We start from the raw sequence: 19,414 nt of genomic DNA, 5'->3' as shown, positions 1-19,414 counted from the left end.
TATGGGAAACATCATTAATACTATATAACAAAATGATTATTATATATGGGTCTTAAAAAAAAAAAAAAAAAACAATTATTTTCAAATGAAATTACCAAGTATCCGCGCATCGCGCCGGAAATTATCTAGTGTTGTATAATTGGAGATGCGGATTTAAAGAAATTAAAGGTGGGTGAAATTTTCCAACGTGGCACTAGAATTAGATACAATCAAAAGAAACCTGCAAAATCAAGCAGAGTGGCATTGGAGAAATTTTGTATAACCTAACTTTAATTCTAAATGGAGTGTATCTTATCATCAATGGTGAACCTAAAGGGATATTTTGCTCTATGCATAGCAGTAGCAATGAGCAGCACGAGGAATTGATTTATCTTAAAGCAAGATAGAGCCCCATGGCCAAGCAATTATTTAACATACATGACTATGAACATTGAATGGAGGTTCAGTGCATCCAGTTAATTAGTTGACGGAAGGCTCAAATCAAATTTTTAGGAAGCAAGGATAGAAGAATTCAGTAACATTTGGCTTTTCTATCAACTATAACTCCAATTTGAGAGAATGTAATGTGGTAAAGTCATATGATGTCATTCACCTTTAGTTGCAGAGTCAGCAATCACAAGTTTTTCCAATCGTGCAAGCTCATTAAGCATGACAAGTGCTGCAGAGTCAAATGAGCTCTTCTTATCAGCTCTCGGATCTCCTGTGCACATGATAATCCCAGAGTTTGGTATGTGGATGCTAATTTTGGAAACAAAAATATTAAAACCTGTTCTTCTTTCAGGGCCTTCACCAATTTCAATTGGAGTTCTGTAGGAAGGAAAGGAGATAATAATTAGGCCAAAACCAAAAGAATCAACGATGCTGGAGTAATATATAGCTCATGATAAAGTTATAATAGCTATAACTATTTATCAATGATAGTCTTTAGACTACTTAAAACTTTTTATTGGATTAATATTTTGAAAATCTCATTGTTAGATTACATACTCTCTTTCTTGATAATATACATGCCAACTTTGTTAATTAGATTCTATTTATTATCCAATTTATTCACTCGTTTGTATAATTTAAAAGTAAATAAAAATTTGAAATTTAAACATTTTATAGCTAAGAAGGTATTGATATTTGATCAACTTGACATTTTGCAAATATGGATGGTATAAGGAAGCAATGCAATCTAATCGTGTATTTGTCCCCTCCCCCCCCCCCCCCAAAAAAAAAAAAAACTCTTTCAATAGGAAGTTATTAAGTCATGTAGCATTGAAAACAGTTGCACCTCGTAAGTATAACTTGAACAAAATCATAATATGCATATATGAAGCTAACCTTGATTTGTGTTCTGTTGGTGTGAATGTAGGCATTGGCCATTGCAGTCGTTTGCATATGTCAAAAAGAGTGGTTCTGGGTCCTCCTCTTTTGAAGTTGATTGACTTAATAACTGCAAAAGGAACCCATTACAAAATTAGCCTGAAATTTTTTTCCACATTTTTTGAAGGGTAAGCTGGAATAAGGCAGGAAGACCACCAGGTCTTATTAATTTTAAGAATTAAAGAGAGAGATAACTGCAACGATCATGGCTTAGCTAATATTCTAGTGAAGAAATAAAGGATAAAATATACTCTAATCTCATAAATGGTCCTTTTAGATCACTATCTTCTGTGATCTTGTGGATCACTGACTTTTAAGTATCAAAATGAGAAAAAGAAGAAAAAAATGGCGCAGACCTGGGGTGGCAATATTGGGACTGCGGGTTTTCTTGGAACAGTCATGGCCTAGAGAAGCATCTGTAGTTGACTCTGCAGGCAATTGGGTTTCAGCTGTTTTTTGCTTTATTTGGATTATTGACTCTGAAGAACCTTCATCGGATATTTTTCTGCAGCTATTAATATCGATGTCTTGGGATGATGAATTATTAGTATGACCAGGACAACCCGTTCTCCTCTTGAAATCACACTGGGAGTCAAAAATTCCTTTGTTCTGTTGCATAAAGTATTACAGCTATAGTAAATATTGGTGATGACAAGTTAGACATTAATCTGATACATGCAGCATGTGGTCAGCAATCTGAGATATGTGACATTTACTCTTTTTTACCAAAGCGTCTGGCAAACATCTATCTAGAAATTAAAGTTATTTGTTTGGAGGTCTGGACTCTGCATTTAGAACAGAAATTTTATCTATGAAGGTTTCATATTATATAATATAAACCCTTAAATGGATATTCTTGATAAAGGGGGGGGGGGGGGGGGGGGGGGGTGGAATTAAGTATTTCATTCTTTGCACAGGGTCTAGAAGTTCCTTTTAAAATAACTTTGAAATTGATCTAACAAAAGATCAAGTGCGCTAAAAAGTCACATTTTTGGAAAAAGAATACACACATATATGTATAAAAGCAGGTATTCAAATACTAGCATCCAGGCATAGAGCACCAACAAACCTCAAGTTTCTTCAATACACTCTTAGCTGCTTGTCCTCTTGCAGCTTTTCTGTTCCTATGATATCCCTCCCCAATTAATAGCTCATCTTCAAGTTGTAACCTAATCTCAACATGCACAATTTCTCCCTCATTAAATATTTCCTTTTTAAAGTACCCAAGAGAGTCACATAATTCGTTCAGTTTACGCAAGGGATGCAGTACTAGATTATCTGGGGTCACAATTGGAGATAATAATGGCTTAAATATTCTCCACACATCTTCAAGATGAAGCTTGGTATCAATAAGCATAGCCCCTGCAATACTTTCCACCATGTCTCCAAGAGCCTGTAGCAGAATAAGAATGGTCACTTTAAACTCTTAATTGCAAAAATAAAGATGCATTTCACAAAGCGGCAATCCATGAAGAAGTATATTAGCCAAATAGCCTATGCAACTACTGGTGGTAAACCATTGGTCTCAAAAGCTTTAGCTGTCAAATATTGGGCTGACAGTGAATATCAAGCTCACATATACTGGCTCTAGCAACTACAATTTGTAAGAAATAAATTTTTAAGTATATGACGCATATGGCATGTGTTAAATTTTTATACTTTTTAGACAAGTAGTGCAGTTCATTAAAAAGAAAGCAAAAATAGGCAGTATAAGAACTTACCTTCGGACATTTTGGTTCTTCGAGTGTCCTAGTGGTTTCAGTAGATTCAGTTAATGACCTCACATAATCTGCTATTTGACTAAGAAGTAACCCAGAGCAATGTCGAAGGTGTGGTTGAATGTTTCTTCTAACTGCGGCTTGAGCAAAGTTTTCATTGCTAACTGCAGCTCCACGCAAGTCAGTCAACTTACCTGGATCAATATCTGTGTGGCTTTGATAGAGATGCCAGGTAATTAGCAGATCCAATACTGAGTCCCCCAGAAATTCCAGCCTCTGTTAAAATTTCACGATATTATAAAAGATATTTCTTACGGAATTTCATAGAGACAGAAAATCCTGCATCTACATCATCTTGTTTTCACTTTTTCATGTCCCACAGAGAGAGAGAGCATGCAAGCTTTCACATTAATTCTAAAGTACAGTTGAATGTATGTGTATATACCCTAACAGAGATTTGTTTGACAGAGGTATACATATTATCAGCTAAAAACTCTCTGAAACATTTGTGCATCAGACATCTATAGAGTTGTTTTAAACCTATTAGATGTCCTTTTACTTGCTCTAGATTAAAAGAGACAGAAAGAGAGCAAACTCAATCAAATACAAAGTCTTGCAGAGACTTCATTGCTACCTGGTAACAGTAGCCAACTCCTGCTTCTTGCTCAGATGCATGTGTTATGGCCTCCTGTAACAGACCCTTGGTGGAAAATATATACCCAAGCTTTGACTCTAGAGTTTCAATCTCATTAGTTTTTGGGATGTAAGACTGTAGAGATGCTCTTGTAATGGCTTCAAGTACTGATGTAGGCTCAAGTTCAGCATCAATTCCAAGCCACTTAATCATGTGAAGTGCAGCAACCAATCCAGCACCAACATAGTATGCTCCGATGAGTGCCTCAACACAATCAGCTACTGTTTTTGAAGTCATCCATCTGTGACCTCTATCACAGCAAACTCCAACTTTAACTTTCATGTCTACAGTTTGGAATTGGGCATCCAAGGGCACTTCTAAGGCATCCACACCACATTCACAAGGAACAGGATGTATAGAGCGGTGTCCTGGAGCAACCCAACGACGTGGATCAAATGCACTATCTCGTATATAACCCTAACAAATAAGAAATAATCTCATTTCAAATGCTCAGGAAATTATGTTGAATATAAGTAAACAATCTAAAGTGAATTTATATATAGGATAAAAGGATGTTTGTGTGAGACAACTAGGTATTTTGAAATCAGAAAACCATTGAGCCTGATAAATTATCACTCCCCTTCACGTGCACATGGGATTTTTTACTTTTAAAGTGGGAGTTAGAAGAATGGAGACATGCTTTGAACTCGGAATCACCTACTCTGATACTATGATAAATGACTACTTATCCCTAAAGTTTAAGCTCTTAGAAAATTGTGATTTAATCATTTAACCATTATTCTAATGGAGCCCTATGTAGAATCCAATATATAGTGAAAGAAGGGTGCAAAGCAGGATATGAACATAATATTTGGAAATGGAGGATACTAAAAGAATAGGTACGCTTGGTAATATATACATGTTAGATATTCCAAAATTCCAAACATGTTTATAAAACAACAATATCATTTACCCAAAGCAAGAAATTCAAATACAAACATGATGCTGATTAGCAGAAAAAATAAAAATGCCATTTCAAAAGGTTTTAGAACAGGAAAGGTACTGTACCACCATGCACCCAATGATATCGCTTATAGATGTGTGTGCATGTGTGTTTAGAGCGTGTCTCAATATCATTGGAAAAAATCCATAAAAGATAGAATGTCTAAAAAGAGAGTTTAAAAATGTCTGAAATAGGTATGTTAGATGGCAACAAAGTTATTGGACATATTATCAAACGTTTGAGGGAGAAAATCCTTCAAATTGGTCAAGACAGGGGTCAAGAACCCCATTTATAAGACGTTGTCAACCTTCAGAAGGCTGAAACTGGAAGTTCCAAAATTTGTGGGAGAAAATCCTTCAAATTACATATACAAGGGTAATCAATATTTCAACTACCACAACACTTCTTCTCACCAAAATATTCTAATGGATTCTTTTTACACGGAGAAAGAAGCCTCGGTATGGTTTCAACAATTATGAGACAAATATGACTTCATAGAGAGTGGACAGGACTGTCAAGTGAACGGAATATCAATCCAAGCATAAAAGACAGAGTTGGTTGATAAAAAATAAGTTGAAGATTTTTAGGTGCAGAAATTTCAATCCAAGGGTCATTCCAAGCATTCAACCCAAGTTTCTAAGTTTGTCTACACCACGAACCAAAGACATGGACCACAGTATTTTTGGTTTGTTTCAATTAAACTTCCAGAGTCATATTGTTGACAGAAATGCAGAGAGACTCCTACGATAGGGTTCATAGCTTATGAAAATTTAGCAGGAAAACATGAGCATAGGTAACAGAAGATAGTAGGACAACTAAACAAGTATAGTAAGAAAGCACAAGAATGCATTGGTAATATGCTCCTTTTTCTTTTATTAATTGTTAGTTCCAAAAGTGAACAAAGAAAATTGGTAACAATACTGTGAATATTTACAAGATATAGCATCCAGTTTGAAGGGTAGTTGATGACAAATTTCCATGTCACACTAGTCCCAAATTTATCCCCTTCGTTCCCCTGCCTGGGGACAGCTACCTTCTCATTCTCTCATCAAGAGCTATTTTTAAAATTTCATTAACAAAAATATGTTTCAAGCGTATCACTTCTATATGTGTGGAGGGAAAAAAGAAAAACTAACAGTATACAATTAAATATAAATTGATAGAGTGCATATAGTTTTGACTGAAGAAAGGAGAGGGGTTTTTAGATTATAGGATGCACCTCAGAGTAAATATATATTTTATTTTAAAAAGTTGGACATGACAATTGCTGATTAATTAAAGGAATCTAAGCAAAAGATTCGTATAATGCCAGGTACCTGTAATTTGTGATCTGTTCCTAATTTATGTAGGTTTGAATTGCAAATAGCCCATGAGCGGCGAGCAGTTAATTGTCCTTCATGTTTTTCTGGATATTTAAGAAATAGGTGGCAACTCACAGCATACTTTAGAACCGAATCCCCAAGCAATTCCAGACGCTCCATTGAAAAACTTTCACAACATCTTAGTGTTGTCAGTGCTTCCAGAATCTAATCACAAAAATGTTAATTAGATCATCATAACACTGAATGATTCATTAGAAATTAGATGAGTCAAGTCAATATGTCAATCCAACAATAGGACAAACCAATGAGCTTGAAATTTGGAAGTCACTAGAGGGACAACTGATCTCTCCTCTAAGCTGGCTGGCTAACATCAGAGATTCCAGACGGTGCATCAACGCTGGTAGCAGGTAAAATGATCTTAAAACGTCCACTGAAACATTGATGTAGACTAAAATCTCAGGTGGCACAAAAACATGAATTTGTGTCTTTTCATTAACTAGGCCATCACAAGAAGAAGTACCTGTGCAGTGAAAGGAAAATATTATATAAAGTGTGACTATAGTGTAAAATCAGATTTTTATAAAAAAAAAAAAAAAAAGATAGTGTAAACAAAGTTGTGTAATCATTACACAACTTAATTTTCTATTACAGTTAGATGCCAAGAATATAAACTAATCGGCACCTTCTTTCATGTGTGAGTCTATTTACATGAGCCTTAATTAGCCTTGTGAACTATTCTGGTGTAGTGGTGCCTAAGACTAAGTCCCCTCGTTTTACTCTTACAAAGGATGCATCAGCCAGATTTTGATTCTATTAATAGTTTACCTTTGCCAACATCTGAAAACTAACTCCCCCTTCCCCCCCCCCCCCCCCCCCAACCCTTCCAAAAAAAAAAAAGCCATCTGAGAGAAGTGGGAATTTTTTGTTGCGAGAAAAAAAAGCCAGAGAGCTGTGGCTATGAAGAGTCAGCAACAGGGCTGCAATATGGATGCTGATAATATGAGATTAGATCATGACTGTGGTGGAGAATGTGTGTGAAATATTTTCATTCAGATTCAAAAAGTTTCAAGAATGACATAAGGTAAGGCCTTTCTAGTATGTATGGGATAACTAAAAGGAAGTCTCCCTCTATATAGATCAAGGCCAACTTATGCTCATGAATCGTAACCATAATCTCAAAACTAAGAAATATTACAAGGAGAACTAGTGCAAAAGTTTCATGAAAAGATTATAGACCTGATTGAAACTAAAGATAATGTGTAGATTGCAAAATATACAAGAAAAATGATTACAACAGATTTCAATAATGCAAATAAACAAACCTCACCATTAAAATTCTTGAGAAGGTTGTGTGGGTTATGACTTTGCTTCAACCGTAACAAAGGCTGTTCCGGGTACATAAGCACAATTCCATACCTGATCAGGGTTCATATTATATGCAAACATAAAATATCCAGGGAAATACATAGGCCAATAAATGCAAAACAAAAGACAGGATGATAAATCACCTACTTCTTGTGGAAGTAGTCGATAAAAGTATTATAATCTCCATTAGGCATCTGTTCAAAAGAAGTCTCAGCAGATGTATCACCCACAAAATGACTATTAGCCGATGAATTACTTACAACTTCAATGATGGAGTAGATTCTTCCGGTGTGAATAGCCAACACTACCATATCTTTAAGATCGTTTACATTGACTGAACAATTAGCAAAGTTGATTATGTTGGCATCCTTGCATTTTGTTTGAGATAAATTAATCCTACACGGTGATGAATTTTCTCTATTACCATTACAATGCTGAGAACCCAGAAAGGAGTTTTTCTTCAAAAATTCTACTACAGAAGCAGCAGAATTGATTCCCGTCCAATTGATTCTCAAATTTTCATGAATTGAAGTGTTCAATGTCTCGAGTGGCAGAAGCAAATACATGCACGATGGGCTCCACGGTAGAGTTGTTTCATGCTGAAGTAGAAATTCTCTCTTTGTTCCAGCTGATTCAGATCCAACAAACAATCTCCCATACAAACCATTAAAGAAAAATTCCTGAAAGCACTTTGCTTTCATCATCTGGTGAAAAAAACAGACAACAAATGCATTCACACAAGCATCATATGTAGCAATTTAACCCCCTCTCCTTCCACTCTCCACCCCCACCACCCCCCCCCCCCCCCCAAAAACACAAAAAAAGACCACAAATGCATTCACACAAGCTTTATTTGTACCTGTTCTGCATCCAAATGCACTTGCCCGCAAGAAGACACACTAGACTTAACCATCCTTGAGACCAAGTAAAGATCCAATTTCACATTTCCCACATCATCATCAAGCCTTGAATCGATTAGAAGAACAAATCCAGAATAAATCTCATCAATAATAGTACAGGAGAAGTCAAATTTATAGGCCTGAAATAAGATGCCATCAAGTTTTTTGCCCCAAGTTCCAGATAATGCACGGATGCTAGTTAATCCATGCAATTCCTTCCTTTTAGTTGTTCCTTCAAACACCACAAAGGAAAAAGGAAAAAAAAAAAAAAAAAAAAAAAAAAGGAAATACAAAATGCCTCAGCACTTACAGATGAAAAAAATATCAGGATGAGAACAGACAAAAAAAAAAATCCACATTTTATATATATGAAATAACTAAAGTATCAAGCACCATGCAATGCTAACTTCAGCAGTTAATTAAAAGGAGACACAAAGAAACATAATCAATAGTTTCCTCTAATGAAGGACACGGTAATGTTACTAAAGCACATAATATGTAATGCATGAGCAGAAACTTTTATATATGATTATCATTTATCAGTTTTCTGGACAAGTATATCATAGGATTGCAAGCAATAGCATTTTCCATGGATATTTTCATTATTGCTATAGATATTCTGGTCTTCTGAACTGTGTTAGATTAAAATTCAAGATATTTGCTGCTATAAATATTACTTAGGGATTGAAAACTATATGCTTGTAATGCAAATCATACCAAACAAATAGTATGTTCATAAAAATGTATACCGGCACCCGAAGCTGATTCCTTGCAATTTATATTGAGATCATTTGCTGAAGGCTCTTCTATGGAAGGTTGAAGGTGATCATTCAAAGCACCCATTTGATGCAGCTTCTTGCATGCTTCCAAGCATGCGAGTTGCTTGGATATTTGAGAATTACTGCTCAAGGGACCAACTATAGTTTGAAAGGCCGCATTAGGAGGTAAAATTAATTTACACTCATAAAACCCATTGGAAATTGAGAACTGAAAATTTGGCTTTGGAGTGTAGTACCTATTTATATAGAAACCAATTAATATGAAAGAAGTCACTTAATGTTTCAGGAAATGGTTAGTAAACACATATTTTATATGACTACTGTTGAATAACTGTCAAGGATCACATAAGCATACCTATCACCAGGGAGCTTTGCACAATATCGATGTATGAGACTGACACTAGAATCTGAACTAACTGATGCTCCAGTTGCATTGACAAAATATGCATTTGTTTCCCCAATTCTACAAGGTTTCAAAGTGCATGAATCAGGGTCTCTATTTAATGCTGTGTTTTTCATCGAATACTCGCTTTTTATGATGTCAAATAGTTGATTCCTTTGTTTCATGTTTCCCCTGTAAACCAATGTAAAATTGAACTATATAGTATACAGTAGAAAACACAGACATACATTAAGAATGCTGAAGACAAAATCTTCAACATTTACAAGAAATACACACACAAACAAGAAAGAGAAGGCTTCACCTCTCAAGCATCATAACAAATAAAGAATCATTTTGTCGAGCTCGTCCACGAGACTGAACATAACTGCGGACTGTCTTGGGCATATCAAAACGTATCACACAGGAGCAGTCTGGTACATGAATCCCCTCCTCAACTACATCAGTAGTTAACAATAGATTGGCCTATATGGAAGGGTTACTTCTTGATTATTTAGGGTTACAAATACCAAAGCTCTCCAATAAGTCAGTTTCCATGATGTGAAAAGTCAGATACCTTTCCAGAGCGAAATGATTCCAAAATTTCCTTTTGCATTTTTGGTGCCAATGAATCATTTGATGTATTACTTCCAGTTAAATATGAAACAGTGAAATGAGACAAACAGGTAACTTTCTTCATAAATCTTTCAATAACTTTAGCTGTAACAATTCTATCAACAAAGATAAGGCATGGTACATGGCTAGCTCCTCTGCAACAGCACACAAAGGTAAATTGACTTTGTAATGTTTTGAATACTATTACTATTAGAGTGGTAAAGTTGTTCTATTACTTCTTATCCCCCCTCACACACCCCCTCCCCCCCTCCCAAAAAAAAAAAGTTGTTATATTACCCAAATGATAGGAAAATTTGAAGCAGTTCATGCAATTTTGGAGATATGTAGCCAAAATGAACTGCCTTAGTATGGTCAAGTCCTACATCCAAAAAATTTTCATCACCTGAGAAGTCAAAAAAGAAATAATATTTGTAATTAAAACTTCAAGCAAAACTAAATCAAATGGCTATAGATAGTGCATCAGGCAAATAACATCATATAGCAGCATTGATGCTCACCAGCATGACACTATCAGGTAAGAACAAAACTAACAATAGATAAATTCCAAAAAATAAAAGAATTATCAATAAAAACATCTGTTCTTACATTAAAAAATTAAAGGGCCTGAGCAGGTGATTTTGTAGCAATATAACATTAGTGCATATGTTGCTTCTCCAATTCCACAATGACAGTGACAATGAATACACATACTTAAAATTTTGTAAGTGCATACTCTTCAGAGCACACTCAAAAAACAATGTCAACAAGAAAAAAATGTTTTTTTATGAAAATATGCGTTTACCAATGTAATGATAGATATCATCGAAATGCTTTAACATGGCTGGCAGAGGTCTATGTGACACTGTAATTGATAATGCAGATGCCACATCAATGAAAGTAGTAAGATTGTGTATGTTAAGAAGTAATAAGTATGCAGAAAATACGACACTCTGAGATCAAGGCTCATCCCCATGCTGGTCATACATATATTAAATATATGGTGTGTATGTACGTGCTTATGTGTTGCTCTCACTAGATTTAGAATTTTAGAGCACAAACTATTGAAAAGCTTTGGCCAAATTCATACAGGACAAACTAAAACGATGCACAATAAACTAGAAGAACAGAAAAATAAAGATAAGGGGACCTAGGAAAGTAGAGCTAATGTGTTACAATCCAAGTGTCCCATATGTCTTAAGTGCAAGCTTAACCATGTGTTTATAAGCTCTTGGACACTTTCCCCTTGCAAACCGGTTTTCAAGGGTGAGTTCTACCCATAGGTTTGTATCATAATGCCACAATCATGAGTAAGGTCAATGACATAGGCATTTGGGCCGACCCATTTCAATATCTAGAACAATCCGGCACTACGAGCTTGCAATTTCTTAAACACTCCCAGAGGTTGGTCTAATACGAATCATACATATCCTACTTGAAACTCCAAAGGTAAACTTCACTTTGGTGTCTACAAAATGCCACAAGGTCTTCCAAAAATAAGTTAGGAGGTGAACATCCCTATCAGACATTGTTGTCTTGGGTAGACCATATATTTTGACAATCTCATCAAAGTAGAGCTTAGATACCAAATTTGATGCAAGACAAACTATAACGATTCCCTATAAAGTAGAAGAATAGGAAAATGAAGATAGAGGACCTAGGAGTTAGCATCTACCTGCTTAGAGTTAGCACCAAGCAAGGGCAAACCTATAAGAGTCAGCACCTATGGTTGGTTGGAGTTGATAACATACCACTGAAAATAATAATAAAAGAAAGTTTATTATCAATCAGACTGTGTCTTAGAAAACTGAACTTAGGTTTTCTTAAATAAGTTTCCAAAACCATACTTTGCTTGCAAGAAAGAAATTAAACTCCTAAACTAGCGAGGAAAAGCAAATAACAAGATACTTAAAAGAAATCATAATTATTATATGATTGGGCTTAGTAAGTATTAGACCCAATTATTAGTAGGCTCCATCCATAAGGCCAAAGGTTGGGCAGTCTTCTTTTTACACTTATGCCCATAGGTCTATATAATTGGAGGTCTAATCTTGTGTTTACACCACAAATATTGGAATCTATCCACCATCCAGTGCTATCTAAATGACGTGTCCATGAGAGTTTTAGATTCGCATGTTACTGAAATACTAAACAATATGATGGAATAAATGGAAAATCTTCCACTTCAAGATCATGTAGGGAATCTTGAATTTTATGGTTAAGAATCTTATGGAAACATCTCAAATCACCATTCCACTCTTGTGTATGCACCTTAATTGGGCAAAGAGATGAGGAAGAACAAATTCGGTTTGCAATTGTGAAATTATAAGAATGTTAGTAACAGAAAAAAATTACAAGAATGTTAATAACAGATGTGGATAAAAGGATTTTGGGGAATTTGGGCTATTGAAAGGGAAGTCCAGATTTTTAGACCTTAAAACAAAGAATGTGTGGTTTGGAAGCACCCGAAGTTTAGTTTCAATCATTAGGAAAACCATTACAAACAAGATTGGAATATGGATTGGAAGAAAAAGAAGTACCAAAACAGGAAAAGAAGTGTGACAGTAGGCTCACTTCTACTAAAACAACAAAATAAAGTTTCTCAACACTGAACTTGCAACCATTTGCAGAAGAAACTAGAAAGATGATTGAAGAATACATAAACATCATTATTACCTAAGTTCAATGTCCCACTGTTGAAGAATACTTTATGAATGGAATGATATCCCATTGTGAAGAGAGCAAGGATTCAGTGATATTGTGACAAGATTCGAAGCTGAAAGTAGAAACTTAAAACTTTTGTCCCCCCTTTTTATTGGTGTGCCCAAGTAGAGAAAAATTAGACAAGTTTTAGAACAATGTAAGAGAGGTATTTGTATGTTAAACACAAAAAAAATATATAAAACAAAGCACGGATAAAGATGGTTTGATTCCAATCTGAACTCATCTAATATCTCGTCTGGATTAAAAAGAATATAGACTACTACTATATAATTCATTAATGGTGTTCAGTGGCAGGAACTACCATTAGCAATAAGGAAGGTTATCATAAAAACAGCAAAGAAAGTACTTTCTAAGTATTTCTAGGTTAAATAATTATAAATTTCCCATTTTTCCTAATGAAATGGAAAATTTTAAAATGAAAAATTGTTAAATGATTCCCCCAACGTAGAAATGAATTATTGCTAAACATCAAGAAATCAACAATAACTGGTGGCTGATAGAGAGAATGAAAATTACTGACAAAGAATGGCAACACCTAAATAAAAATTAATTAAGGAAAAAAGCAAATGAAACAGACAAGACATGTCAACAACCATAATTACAGAAAAAGGAAACAAAAGCAGCTTCTTGTGGATTATGAAATGCATCACTAATATATATATATATATATATCAAGTTAGAACACAACAATAAAGAAAAAAGAAAAAGATCAAATTGTTGGTACTGTAAAAAATGGACTATAATAGAAAGCGATTGTATAATAGCATACCAAGTGGAAAAAGCTCCCCAATTATGCATTGGACTTCCTCAAGAAAATTTTTACACTCTAGGGAAATTTCTCTATAAATCTCAAAATCTTCTTGGGCGGTAGGGGCATTCTCTAGGCAGACTTTAACAGCCTACAATGAAAGAAACATTATATAGAAGTATCAAATCAGAGCCGAAAGGAAAGACCACAAGATAATGAAAACCGAAGCAGTGCAAGGGAGCTTTCACCTGTAACCATAATATAGTTATTTAACAGTAAATGCTTTATCTGGGAGAATTAGAATAGACAAGTTCTTCAAACAAGGATGGACTAAAGCAGCTTATCAAAAAAAAAAAAGGATGGACTAAAGCATGATGGGAGGAAACTAACACAGTCTGTTTAGTTAGTAAGAAATTATGACCTATAATAATTAAAAAAACCAACCAAAAATTTATTCTCATGAATTTTATTCAAGACAACTTGTTTACCAAAGTTAATTTTACAGTAATTGATGTGTTTCTTTGCGTATCTAAACAGTAATTCATAAGGCTGATAATTTTTGTGACTAACACAAGTTGGATATCTTAAAGTAAATATGAGGGTCTCTATGGAGAGCACATTCTGAGAGTAAAATTATACCTCATAAGCACATATTGGACCTAGATCATCAAGGCAGTACAAAATCTTTGCAAGATCATTGGACAACCTCTTTCGCAGCGTCTTGAGTTTTTCATCAATGTCTTTGTAGTGACTATGCTGTGACCCGGGTAACTTTAACAATAAAGCATCAAACTGTTCATGAAATAAATTTTGTTTTAGTTCTCTCACTTTAGCACACAAAGTTAAAAGCAGCAAAGAATGATGTGTTTGAGTGTAAACAAGCATGCATGCTTGTGTGTCTGTGTATGTTTTTGTACATATATACATGCATGTACGTATAACATGATCGTGGAATACCTTAGACCATGTGGCTTCCAACTTTGCTTTCAAATTCAAGCTGGGAAACCATGCTTGGTCATAAAATATACAAGTTTCTTTTGCAGAGGGAACATATACTTCCATCTCTTTTCGGTCATCAGTAGTATATATCTGCAGCAGCATATTATATATATTTATGTGTGAATGATGGAGATTAGTGCCATGATCAATGTAGAGTGTTACAATCATTAAAATCTTTATGTACCTGGGAATCCAGGATGCTCTCAAGTTCTGACAATTGACACTCACAATCAATGGTGGATGAGACACCTGATGCACAGGGTTGCATATACTTATATTAAAATATGTGATATACCATTAGGCCTGGATAACACAAACTTGGTAATGAATATGCAAAGAACGACCCACAAAAAATAAGGTCAAATTATGTCTCACAAAGCATGACAAGAAGGAGCAAAATTTGTAAACAATATTGAACTTTAGATGGAAAAGAGTTTACTACTAAGAATCATTCTCTTTAGGATCCCAAGATTATTCAGATGATGAGCAAACTATGAGAAGACTTGCCTATCACTGGAAAACTATACACATCAGGTATATCCAGTAGTACATCCAACAATACCCATGGTTTTTTAATCTAATAATTTAAACTGTCAGATGTGTCTATCAACTTATAAATGTACTTACTGATATGAAACCATTATAACATAAACGTTGGTATTGACTTAATGATAATATGCGTATAAAAAGTAATTATGGGTTTCCACCAGACTTTGGATTAAATTTGCAAGGGGGATTACTGTATATTTCCACTAAAAAATTGTAGCTTAAAGTTCAATAGATCTAAAACAGAAGCATTGTGCAATCAACTAAAATCCTTAGCAGATTAAATGGACCTTTACATTCTAGAGAGCTAGTTAGAATTTTAGAAAGAGCAGGTTGCGGAGGTTAAATAAGGAGTGTGATTAAGTGAATTTTAGTAATTGTCAATACTATGTAATAGGTAAAAAAATGTGGGTGAAGGTCTGTCATAATAAGAGGGCATAGCACTTGATTAGTAACTACTGCTAGAGTATCTTAAGGAATGGCAGAATGAGGATTATTGTTATCAAGCCATATGCTACCAGGGGCATGAACTGATTATCTCAACAAGTGCCAAGCAATCTTCCTCTATATTTGCATCACTGATGAAGGCTAAATACAATGTAGGCAGACTAATACTCAACATTTAACAAGAAATTCAGAATTGTTAAGCGCATCTTACAAACTTTTCAACTTCAGATTCAAAGCTTCAAACCTCAACAATTGAAAAATGAGAGAAAAATTGCCAAGAAATATCAATGGAAGCAATAGAAATTAAGGATCTAAAAAACATGTAGAGAGCATCAAACCCAAAAATCGCTTACAATGACATATTGAGCATGCAGAAACAGCAATATCATACCTTTTCTAATTACAGGTGATGCTGTCATTCCAAAAATCTTTGGCTTCTCACTAGATTTGTGATAAAATTCCTTCAACATAACAAGATAGTAATCATTCAGGCGCTAGCTGATCACATACATAAATACTTACATACATACATACATATTAATAGGGCTATGTTCAAGTTCCTCCTCTCAACAACTTTATATTAGATTAATTGTCAATTATTGCACCTTTGGATCACATGTTCTTTCTATGCGTATCATGTGTAACAAATATCATATCAATTAAAGTCATGCATTTAGTTTATTTTAAAATAATAACCAGCACCTAAATTTGGAACAATTTATAGATGAGATGGTTTTTAATTTCAAATCACTTGATATTTAAAGAGGATGACAAGTATGACAAAAAATAAAGTCAACCCAACAGTAGCTTTAAAGAAATACTTAACCAATAAAAATGTTGAGTGGTCTAACATAAACCAAAACTTACACCATATATAAACTGAACCAAACGCATATGTGTACTTGTGTAAAGAAAATGAAAGTGAAAGTGATGTATGATGAATTACAACAAAGACAATGGAAGAGTTCCTGGAGACAAAAAGTTATCAACCTTCATTATTTTTGTATAAGGATGGTTTCCAGTAGCATGATGGCATTCGTCAAAAATCAGCAAGCGTACTTTTTCTAGACTGACAAATGCCTTTCTCAAGGCATCCAAGAGAATCTGGGGGGTCATAACCAATACCTATATGATAAGAAGAAAAGATATAAATCAATTATAAACTTGAGAATACTCAGTTCTATCTGGGATTCCAGGAAATGATATTTATACATGAAGAATGATTCAAGAAAGATTTCTTGAAAATAGCATTACAAGTGAATCGAGAAATATTCATACATTATTGTGAGGAAACATAAGAATACTGATTTAGAATCTCAACATTTTGAATTTATCTACAAGTGGAGCATGACAAGTGATAAATGCTCATAAAATATCTTCAAATAGCTTGTTATTCTAAATTTATCAGCAATTTTTACTGTTTTCACCTAACAGCATCTCATATTGATTTGTTAGTACATAACCAAAAAACTTAGATGTGGAAAGGAAAATAACCATGTACTTTTGAAATACGAAATAAGTTCTTCAAAGTTGACACTCTGCTCATTGCCCTTCTTGATTTAATCTTTGAGTCAATCAATACAACATCTTCAAGACCTTTTCCAGAAGACCAAGATTTCGAACTATTGAAAACTTGCTAGATAACCATGGTTTGTTTCTTCTCGGCTATTCATTCAAATGTTGGCTTGATTAGCCAGTGCAAGTTTCCCATTTAAGATTTTGATTTTTTTTTTTTTTTTTTTTTAACAAGGATGCATTGCAGTAAGTTGGCTCTCAAAACCAAAATTATGAAACACCATAGAGCCAAAACTTTTGGATCCCAACATCACACACAGAATTGGAGATTCAGTTAGATAACCATAGATAGATTATGTATACATGCACCAATAATTCTTCTTCTTCTTCTTCTTCTTCTTCTGCTTTTGATTATCAAAAATAATAATTCTTCTTTGGCAACACATACAATGGCAGTAGAGTAGAGGGATCATTGACATTATTATCATTATTTTGATGGTGTAAGAATCAAACTTACATCATGCTCATTAATTTCCTTTTCCCAGCGCATTAAGTTCCATTCATCAACCCCCTTGTCTCCATAGTACTCTTCCACCTCAAAATCCGTATAATTCTTAATTACACCAAATTGCTGCATCCACAAAGCCCGCTTGTTTCAGCATGAAAATGAATCAATTAGCCATAAATTATATTATTTCATTTTTGCAACAAAGATATATTTTTCATTAATTACTTACTTTATTACCTGAAGTTTCAAAGAAATCATTAGGGATAAAATATTGAGAGAAGGATGAGTGGGGAACAATAATATTTGAAATCAAGGGAAATGCCAAAAAGGAAACAAAATGAAAGGAGGCAAAACCAAAATAACTTGCCTGATGAACAAGATGAACAGTGGGAGCCAAGAAAATGATCTTATTATGGTCAGTGCAAAAGTTGATATCTTGACCACTGTGTTTGATGAGCATGACAGCTATTATAGTCTTCCCAGCACCCGTCTTCAACACTGCTATTGTGTTCCGCCTCTTTGCAACTTCAAACACTTCTTCTTGATACCTGTCCACATGAAAATACACGTGCACATATGTGCATATGAAGTTATGAAAATACTAGTAAAATTCACCACACCTCACCAAAATATATTTGGATGAAAAAAATTTAAAAAAAAAATAAAGAAAAGAAACGAAAAAACCTTCTGGGGAAGAAGTGCCTGGAATTGTGGGAAGTTGGTGATTCTTGAGGAGAATGATCAAGAAGAGCATTGAGAAGACTTGTTTCAGTGTTGGAAGCCATGCCACTGAAACTTCTTTTTTTAAGAGAAGTATGAAAATCTTGCATTGTAGAATGCATATTTATGTTGTATAACATATGGGGTTTGACACACAATGTCAAAAATAGTTAAGTATTTAAAGAGTTCTGAACTGAGTATCAGAACTATTAATGGTCCATGATTCTCTGTCTCTCTGAATTCTTTTCTCTCTCTCCCTCTCATTATTTATTGAATGAATGAATTCATGCAAGGGAGAGCAAAACACAACAAACGTGATATCAATCATAACAATTAACAAATACTCATAAAAACGTGAAGGGGATGATGATTAATTAACACAGTATTACTATTATGCATGACGTTAACTTTTATTTGGTTTTGATGGGAAGAGTAAAACGCCAAAAGCATGAAAGAACAAATAAAACAAAAAACAAATAGTAGGATTGTTTTGGTAATTTCTTAACTTTTTTTTTTTTTTTTTTTTTTTTAAAGTTCTTTGTATAGAGAATTTGAAAGGGTTGAATGTTTTTATACATTTTGGAGAAAATTACAAAAAATGAAAACAAAAACAAAGTTGATACTTTCTTTTTTATTCTTTATTTGTCGGTTTTCAGACGGGAACATCGGAGTCTGAATTTTTTTTTTTTTTTGTTGATGTTTCGGAGTCTGAATTTGTAACAAAAGAAAAGGAAGAAAGACAAATTTATTTTTTGAAGTACAACAGAAAAAGCAGCAATGTATTTTTTTTTTTTTTTTTGATAAGAAAGCAGCAATGTATTTGTACGTACTACTGTGCAACTAAAAGGGCGTACTTTACACTTTACAGGTTTGACTGCTTGAGAAACCTTATAAAAAAAAAAAAACAAAGGGTTGAATTGCAATAAGACCCACAGGGTTTGGTTTAATTTCAATGAAACCCTTAGTACTTTTTTTCCATCAAGAACAATATTTCAAATACAACAATTTTAACAGTTGAGTTTGCAAATTTATGTTAGTTCTTATTTAGTTCATCATTGATATTACTTTATTCTCTACTAATAATAAGTTAATAACTTATCATCTAGAAAATTTTGAAATCATTTGTGA

At 34.1% G+C, this 19,414-nt stretch overlaps 1 protein-coding gene across 1 annotated transcript; it reads right to left on the bottom strand.

Annotated features, from left to right (window-relative positions):
* Window positions 1-435: 435 nt before the first annotated feature.
* LOC126701243 (endoribonuclease Dicer homolog 3a-like) lies at window positions 436-17,824 on the bottom strand. The gene is made up of 24 exons (XM_050399346.1): window positions 17,804-17,824; window positions 17,576-17,689; window positions 16,603-16,668; window positions 15,935-16,004; window positions 14,735-14,799; window positions 14,509-14,640; window positions 14,191-14,322; window positions 13,573-13,702; window positions 10,380-10,485; window positions 10,045-10,237; window positions 9,793-9,953; window positions 9,444-9,662; window positions 9,059-9,324; window positions 8,270-8,541; window positions 7,558-8,114; window positions 7,373-7,461; window positions 6,348-6,565; window positions 6,040-6,249; window positions 3,721-4,197; window positions 3,090-3,362; window positions 2,438-2,761; window positions 1,725-1,977; window positions 1,327-1,438; window positions 436-807 (listed from the first exon to the last, which is right to left on the bottom strand). Exons 1-24 carry the CDS (start codon window positions 17,822-17,824, stop codon window positions 585-587), a joined length of 4,683 nt encoding a protein of 1,560 aa, XP_050255303.1. The 3' UTR covers window positions 436-584.
* Between the last annotated feature and the right edge of the window lie 1,590 nt (window positions 17,825-19,414).

The sequence above is a fragment of the Quercus robur genome, chromosome 9, assembly GCF_932294415.1.
Source record: "Quercus robur chromosome 9, dhQueRobu3.1, whole genome shotgun sequence".
In the NCBI taxonomy this organism is placed as follows: Eukaryota; Viridiplantae; Streptophyta; class Magnoliopsida; order Fagales; family Fagaceae; genus Quercus; species Quercus robur.
This window is presented reverse-complemented; position numbering and strand designations above follow the sequence as displayed.

Excerpts from the sequence above, each read along its gene's own strand:
- LOC126701243 (XM_050399346.1), bottom strand. The coding sequence starts at position 17,824 with ATGATTTCTTTGAAACTTCAG. Across the intron at positions 16,669-17,575 it reads AGGAAATTAATGAGCATGAT|GTATTGGTTATGACCCCCCA; the intron begins GTAAGTTTGATT and ends CTTATCATATAG. Across the intron at positions 7,462-7,557 it reads ATCGACTACTTCCACAAGAA|GTATGGAATTGTGCTTATGT; the intron begins GTAGGTGATTTA and ends AACCCTGATCAG.